Below are 8341 nucleotides of genomic sequence, written 5' to 3' on the forward strand. Positions count from 1 at the left end.
TTTAAGAGTAGGTTAGATAAATGTCTATCAGTGATGGTCTAGACAGTATTTGGTCCTGCCATGAGGGCAGGGGACTGGACTCGATGACCTCTCAAGGTCCCTTCCAGTCCTAGAGTCTATGAATCTATGAGTCAGAAAGAGAGAAAAATAAAAATGGAGAGGTGGCAGGTAAGGAAACAAACTGAGAACTTTGTAAAAGGAGGGAAGGAATAAAAGCAAGTTACACAAGAGAAATAAGAAGGAAACTGGTTATAAAAAGGAAGGCAAAAGTAACTCTTCCAAGTTATTTCAGAACTCAATCTGGGAGCAGGATCAGTCTCTAAAGCCAGGAACACATTTAATCATTTGAAGAACCAGGTTATTTTACAGCTATGGCATGGATGTGTGTTTGGAAAGCTAGAACGAACCATAAGCAGAGAACACTATGATTTATCAAAAAGGAGGGTACAAAAACCTGAAAGCTATGGTTACTTGCATTGTGTTGGAATGGTAAATGAAAAGAGGAACCACCTATTAAATACGATATGCCTAAAATTATACATTTGAAATTAAAAGTGGTTGAAATAGAACATGCCACTGCATTTTTCAGAAGAAATGGATCACTATCACCCCCTTTGAAGCTAACACCTTCTAAAAATTGAGGCTGGTCTTGTTGGGATCCAGGAAGTGGACAGGCATAAGCCTGCCCACTGCTAAAGGACCTCCCTCCAGCCTAAGGGGAGGATCCACAGGTCCAGGATGCCAAATAATGGCGGGGGACAATTAAGGAGGTAACAGGAACAAGAGTGAGTTCACAGGGCTAAACGAAGGGAACCTGACAGAGACACGGAGCAGAGAATCCCAGACAGCACCCACTGCTCCTCAAAGGTGTCGAGGGAGACAGTGGACGCCGCCCAGAGAAAATCTGCCCGGATGCGTGAACGGACTGAGGACTGGAAATAGGCCCCACAGTCGCAGGAAACCCTGTTGGCCAACCTCCTCTCCCTGGTTTTGTAGATGGCCATTTTGGCCAGGGCTAGGAGGTTGACAAGGAGGTCCCGTGACTTTGTGGGGCCACGGATAGGGGGTGGGTAGATGAACAGGTGAGGGGAAAAGGGCAAACAAAAATGTAATAATATATCCAAGAGGAGCCAGACTAGAGACTGCAACCTGGCACGCTCCAGATATGCGTGTGCCAGGGTCTCCCTCATGCTGCAAAAGGAACAAGTGTCTGGGACGGGAGCGAACCGTGTCAAGTACGCACCCGTGCTCACGGATCCATGAAGGGGTGGCCAGCTGATGTCCCTGGTGGGCCTCGGGACCAGGGTGGAATATAGGCTGGCCCACCAGGGATCCTCACCCTCCAGAGGTGGCAGGAGGTCCTACCACTTTGTGCCGGGGTGGGACACGAAGGTGAGGACATAAAGGGTGCGGAGCATGAGCATGTACAGATGTTTTCTTGGCACGGTTCAGAACCAAACTGGCTGCAACCTGTGCAGCTGGCTCACGGTAAAGGGGCAGGATGTCCGGGAAGGTCCACGGGGCAGGGTCCCGATGAAAAGGTCCAGAGGGCCTGGGCTGTAGGGTGGGTGGGGCATGCCTTCTCACAGGACCTGGTCTAGGAAAACCCGAGCAGTGGGCAGTAAAGCGGCCGTCACCTCCTGAAGTACGCGCTGGGGAATACAAGGCTGGAGAACCCCATGCACTGAGCAAGCGTCAGGGGATCCAGCCAGTCTCCCTGATCGTAGTCCAGGAGGTCTCTGACTCTGGTGACTTCCACCAGGACTAACCTCTGGCGCACTGAGGGAGACTCCACCACCTGCACACGGAACGGGGGGTTGTGTAGAGGGGTTCCAGGAGGAGATCTGCCCCTTTGGTGGCTGCCATAGACCTGGTCACCGAGAGCAGTTTCCAGGTCTGGAGGTGGTCCTGGTAGAAGACTGGCGGCCCGGAGAGGGCTGCGGAAGACTCTTCAATGGAGATAAAGGAGCTGCCAGTCATATCGGACCCCTTGGAAGCTGTGCAGGAAGGCATGTGCCAGTACACTCCACGCTGGACTACCTGCACCGTAAAGGAGCCTCTGCAGGGCCTGGAGGCGGAAGACATGGACCTGAGTGCGTAGGCACTTCACCTGCCCCTGGAGGAGGAAGGGCAGGGCCTGGAGAACCCCTGCAGGGAGCCAATCCTGGTCAGAAGAATTCCAGAATCAACGTTCGGAGGTTGCCCAGGAAGCCCAGGGCCAGGACCAGGGCGTTGAGCGAGTGCCAGAGCACGGACAGCACTAGCTGATTGAGCACCAGTGGCCTCCCTTGGAGGGAGAGACACCAGAGTGGTCCTATCCATCTCCGGAGCCGCTCTACCACCTGCCCTCTCAACCTTGTCAGTTCTCCGTTGGAGACGGATGTGTGGCAGAAAGGTAAACGTCAAGACAGAGCAGCGGACCCGTGCTCCACCGGATGACCTGAAGCGCAAATGGGAGGGAGCTCACCTGCCACCCTTCCCCAACCACCAGGCCAGAGGTCTTTACCCGGGAGGAGGAGGTTGCTGAGTAGATGGCCTGGCAAGCCTTCACCCGCACCAAGTCGCCCGGGTCCTGAACCACGAGAAGAACATTGGCGTACGCCAACAGGACCAGCTGCAGCTCTGGCTCTCGCAGCACCAACCCCATCGGCCTCCAGTGGCGGAGACAGAGGAAGGGCTCAATCACCAGAGCGTACAGCTGACCTGAGAGGGGGCATCCCTGCCATACTCTGCACCCGAGGCTGATCAGCTGGGTCAGGGTCCAGTTGAGCCTGACTAGACACACTGCGGAGACATACAGCACCTGGAGAAAGCCCACAAACTGGTGTCCGAAGCCAAATGTTCGTAGAGTGCCCAGGAGATACCCGAGGTCCACCCTATCGAACGCTTTCTCTTGTTAAAGGGACAGAAGGGCAAACAACAGACCATCCCTACACCCGAGTCCCGACAAATCCTGGGCCAAATACAGATTATCAAAGATGGTATGGCCCGGGACAGTGTAGGTCTGGTCGGGGTGGACCGTGTCCACCAGCAAGGACCCCAGCTGCAGCAAGATGGCCTTCGCTACAACTTTGCAGTCCATGCTGAGGAGCGAGATGGGATGCCAATTCCGAAGTTTGTGGAGGAGGGCTTCCGAGAACTCGGCCAGAGTGAGAGGCAGCTCTAGCCAGTCTCAGTCACCCGTGCTGACTGTCGGGAGTCCGTCCCAGAGCGCTCTGCATCAGGATCGGTCGGATCCAAGAAGAAAAGGTCTGCGTAGAAGGCCCTGGCCCTCCCGCACATCTCCACCAGATCCGTGAGAGAGGTGCTGTCCTCTGCCAGAAGGCAGGTGACATGCTTCTTGGCCCCCCTTCTTTTCTCCAGGGTGTAGAAATGGGAGCCGCGATCTATCTCCTGAAGGAGGTGGATGTAGGATCGGACAAAGACACCTTGGGCCCGATGGTCCTCGAGGGCCCAGAGCTCCTCCCACTTTGCCCAGCAAGCCCTGCAGAGGGATGGTTACTCAGGGCTGGTGGCAAGACACCTCTCCAGCTCTAATACCTCCCGTTCCAACTGCTCAATCACCGCATCCCTCCGTCGGCTGGCGCCTCGGGTGTAGTCACGGCAGAAGAGCCAGGTGTGCACCTTCCCCACGTCCCACCACTGCCGCGCCGAGGGAAAGGCGTGCCTCTGCCCTTGCCAGTCCAGCCACAGCTCCCAGAAGGACGCCATGAAGCCCACATCCTTCCAACAAGCTGTTGTTAAAGTGCCAATGGGCTGGCCCCAGCCTCTCTGAGCAGAGAGGGTAATTTTTACAACCCAAAAATGAAAGTATGAATTCAAAGATCTGACACACAGAATCAAAATAGTCAAATGTTATGCTTGTGATTTTAAATTCAACACGACAAATATGCTAATGCAAATATTAGAAAAACTAAGAATCTCAGTCTTTTACTATGCGAAAGAGATTACGGAGACTATCCAACTGCCTTTTCCCCTCGTTTGTAGACATAGACAATTACAGTGCCATTTTTAACCTTTGATTTTTGCATAAAGTACAAAGTGTTGCTGTAGGAAATTATAATTACCTGTGGAGCAATACGATTAACAATATCTGAAATGTCAACTGTACATCTACTGGTAGCCCGTTTCTTTCTTTCATTACCTATAAAAGAAAAACCTTTGTATAAACTGTCAAACACAACAAACCCATTTCACATACAACTGCTAAATTCAAAATTGTATTAAGTGCTGTATCACAGTATTTACTGTAATGTCAATAAAAAGCCAGCCAGCCATACTAAGAAATGGCATTAAAAATGGATTTTACTGATAAAGAGTGCTTCTGTAGTGAAGAAAAAAAAATTTCAGACATCTACAGTGTACTCCAACTATACATTTCAAATGGCCATTTACTTTCTAAAAAGCACACTAGAAATAAGAACTCTTTGGTAATAGTTACCTAGTTTGTGTGTAATTGGCGAATGAGGATCCCAAAATATTTCTTGCTGTATATCAGTATCATTGGCTGGAGAACTGAAGGTAGGTAACCTTGATCTGCTATTTAATCTCTTCGGAGTCTTATATAAACATGATTCTGTGTGAACAGAAAGTAAGATTTCCCATATAAGAAATTAGCACTAGTAAAAATATTATCATTGAATTCAATATCAAAACAGACCCCATGGATCAACTTTTATAACCTGCAAGATGAAAGAAATTATACACAATTATTCCTTAACAATTTTTCAGTTTAGACGTAAACTAAATTTTTCATGATTACATATTAAGTTCAGAATATGACTTGTCAGCTGCATTACTGCAGATAGAACAGTAAATCCATTTTCAAAATGTACTGCAGGATACAGAATGCAAGATATTCAGCACCTAGCAGGAAGAATGAAAACTATCAAATAATAGGTCAAAATAGTGCATTGCACCACCAGTGGAATCTGATCATAAAAGTCATCTTAACCAAAGTGATAGGAGATTTTTTGGTAGAACAGATGTTCCTCCCTCTTTTTCCTTCTCTCCACTGGGATAGGAGTTTTGTGACCTTACACTGTAGTGATCTCTGGCTACAATTTTACCCCCTCAAATCCGTCAGAAGGCAGTCTAAGTTCTAACTTACCCCTGGAGACTGGCTGTGCACAGCAGTCCCAGGACTGGGAAAATGTTCTCCACCCCACTGTCCCAACACTGTGTACAGTTCAACCAAACCCCAAAATCTGACCCTATAGTTGTAACATTAAGGTAATTCTAGAGTGTCCTTTGTCTTGTCCTATAGGTCAGCTCTTATAATCCTGAATCACTATGCATTTTCACATATAATGGATAAAAACAGGTCATAAGTGTGTAAAGACAGCTTGCCATGATTAGCTATGACTCCACTGAAATAAGCAGAACAGAGTACATTAAGTGCAATTTGTTGCATCTGCCTTTTTTAAATGAACTTGGCAGTGTGGATGCAGCCTACAGATAAAGGAATTTTAAAAGAGAGCACTACTAAATTTAAATAAATATATTTGATTTTGGAAAAGATGTAGTTAGAATTCAAACATTTGTCACCTCTTAAAAACGAAGAAATCCTTAATCATTCATTCAGGTTTCAAATCCAAAAGGTATTAGCACAGAAAAAGGATTGCCTTTCCCTGCAGGAAACATTCCTTTCTGGTTGATCTGGGTCACTGCTGACAAAACTGAAAGGAACTGAATGTGCACAAGGAGTGGGATTGGGAGAGGTGTGGAGGCACAAACAGGCCTCCCTTGAAAAAAAATTAGGCCCCAATTCTACAAATTATTCTATATGAGTTCTGCAATTGTATGAAGTTCTACTAAAGGTAATGGGGTTCTGTGTGAGCATAGAATAAATTACAGGGCCACGACCAAAGTTATTTAAATGTTTTCTCGCTTAGTATCATTAACAACATTGAAATTGAAAAGTGGAAAGTATCTTGACTTAGAAAATAGAAAAAAAATAAATGGAACTTCAGCAGAAAATTCTATAGCTGCATGACACAATGGACTGATGAAAATAAGTCACCAGCAGTCAGATCACACACACAGGTTTTTAATACTGGATTCCCTATTTGTACAGATGGGAATGTTCTGCTTAAAAACTGATGGCATGATCTGCTCCAAGACAAGAGGGAGATGCTGCTTAAGTATTCATATATAAATTATAATAGAGTCCATTCTTTCCTGCAGTTGAGAGAAAGATTCAGAAGACAGATGAAACCTTTGGGAAAAGGGTTTCACATAACCAGAGAGTATGTGTGTTGTGCAACTGAACTTCAGTTACCCAGTTTAGGCAGCGCTGCAAATTACAAGTTTAGGTCTAGCATGTAAATTTCTAAGACAATTCAATCCTCAAAACAAAAATGCTGCAAACACCAACATCAGTTTTTAACTTTTTTGTTTACAACAAATCCTTGTGCTTCAGTGAATTGCAGCTGTCTGGGAAATAACAAGGCTAACTGGGCCAGTTTCCCCATCAGTCAATAAGCTCTTTCAGAGCATCAGACCAAACAGAATCTTATAAGTGGAACCAAACTGATGTAATTTGAAAAAAAGAAGAGCCACCCCCTCTTCTCAGGCCATCCAACCTGTCTGATGCCTTATACACACACCCCAGCCATTGCAGCGTGAAAACACCAAGCTTAGCAGTTACTGACTTGCATTAAACATACAGCACCTAGCACATTAAGGGCCTGCTCTCGGTAGGGCAAGCCTTTGCACAGCTGACAAGTTAAGGTGTGTGGAGGATGGGGAGGGGTCTCTCTGTGTGCCCCAGGAGGCTTTAGGGAGTGGTTATCGCTTGTGGGAATACGGTTGGGGCGCCCCTCCCGGGCATCCGCTCCCACTGGGTTCTGGGGTATCTCAAACTGGTGGAGCCCGTCTCTGCAGAGTGCTGCGCCGTATCCCCGCACCCCGGGGCGGGACGCAGTTACCCCCATGCGGGGCGGCCGGCCTGGCTCCTCGGGCCTCACCCTCCGCCTTGTTCTTGCTACTGGGATCGGCGGCAGCGGCGGCCGCCGCCGCCCCTCCATCTTTCGAGCCCCCAGCGCCGCCTTCCCCGGTAGCCGCCGTCCTCCGCCTGCTGCACCTTCCGCCGCCCCGCGTCTCCGGGGCCGGGGACCTGAGGCGGAGCTTGTCACCACCCTTTCGCCGGCTACTAGCCATGGCGCGTGGCCCGCCGGCTCAGCATGGCGGCCCCCAACCGGCCACTCACGCTGCCGCCGCCGCCATCTTCCCCGGCGCCTCGAGCTCGCCCCGGCCCGGATTGGTCGAAATCAGCTCGGCTGGGCCCGTGATTGGTCTCGAGCGCAGAAAAGTGCGGACGCGGCAGGGAACTATAACAGCAAACGAAGTAGCGGTCAATGGAGGCGGTTCCCTCTGCACAATACAGACCCCTCCCACTGCCCCCCTCACTACAGACTCCTCCCTTCATATCCCTCCCACTGCCCCCTCATTACACCACTCCCCTCGCTACACACCCCTCCACTACAGACCCCTCCCACTGCGCCCTTATTACACCACTCCCCTCGCTACACACCCCTCCACTACAGACCCCACCCACTGCCCCCTTATTACACCACTCCCCTCGCTACACACCCCTCCACTACAGACCCCACCCACTGCCCCCTTATTACACCCTGCTCCCGTCATGATAGACCCCTTCCCTCACTACAGACCCCTCCCACTGCCCCCTTATTACACCACTCCCCTCACTACACACTCCTCCGCTACAGACCCCTCCCACTGCCCCCTCATTACACCACTCCCCTCACTACACACCCCTCCGCTACAGACTCCTCCCACTGCCCCCTTATTACACCCTACTCCTGTCATGACAGACCCCTTCCCTCACTACAGATCCGTCCCGCTGCCCCCTCATTACATACCCCTCCTTTAACGATCTTGGGGTTCATTAAATAACAAACTAGTGAATGAAATTTTATTAAACTAGAAAGCAATCTCTGAGACGCTGCTGAACGCAGCCGTATGGTATTCCCAACCCCATGGGTGCCAGGTTTGTATAATTGTAGTGGTGCCCAGAATGGGTCCAAGCAGAACCGTCCCAACCATAGGATAGACTGGGGCAACTGGCCTGGGCCCTGTGCTTTGGGGAGCCCTGCCCTTCAGGGGGATACAGGGTCCAGGCAGAACTGTCCTGTCCATAGGACGGATCACGGCAACCACCCCGGGTCTCGTGCTTCAGGGGCATGTGGGATCCAGGGCAGCTGGGGATTAGTGGCAGCGGGGGGGGGTCTGGTGCTGCTGCAGTGAGCAACCTGGCCCCGCCTACTCTGCTCCATTCTGCCCCGCCCGCCGGCTCCTGGCTTGGCTCAAGGGAGGGGAT

The 8341-nt window shown here is 50.1% G+C and overlaps 1 protein-coding gene across 3 annotated transcripts in view; it reads right to left on the reverse strand.

The window, feature by feature from the left end:
* The window catches only part of ETAA1 (ETAA1 activator of ATR kinase), an 18303-nt gene extending 10953 nt beyond the window's left edge, over positions 1-7350 (reverse strand). Inside the window, exons 1-3 of one of the 3 annotated variants that reach the window (XM_032806555.2) lie at positions 6969-7350; positions 4442-4576; positions 4068-4144 (exon numbers count right to left, since the gene is read on the reverse strand). In XM_032806555.2, coding sequence (XP_032662446.1) covers positions 4068-4144; positions 4442-4576; positions 6969-7161 — 405 coding nt within the window. In that variant the 5' untranslated portion in view covers positions 7162-7350. The other 2 variants (XM_032806554.2, XM_032806556.2) reach the window with 2 other exon arrangements.
* Between the last annotated feature and the right edge of the window lie 991 nt (positions 7351-8341).

This window comes from Chelonoidis abingdonii, chromosome 3, assembly GCF_003597395.2.
Source record: "Chelonoidis abingdonii isolate Lonesome George chromosome 3, CheloAbing_2.0, whole genome shotgun sequence".
Taxonomy (NCBI): Eukaryota; Metazoa; Chordata; order Testudines; family Testudinidae; genus Chelonoidis; species Chelonoidis abingdonii.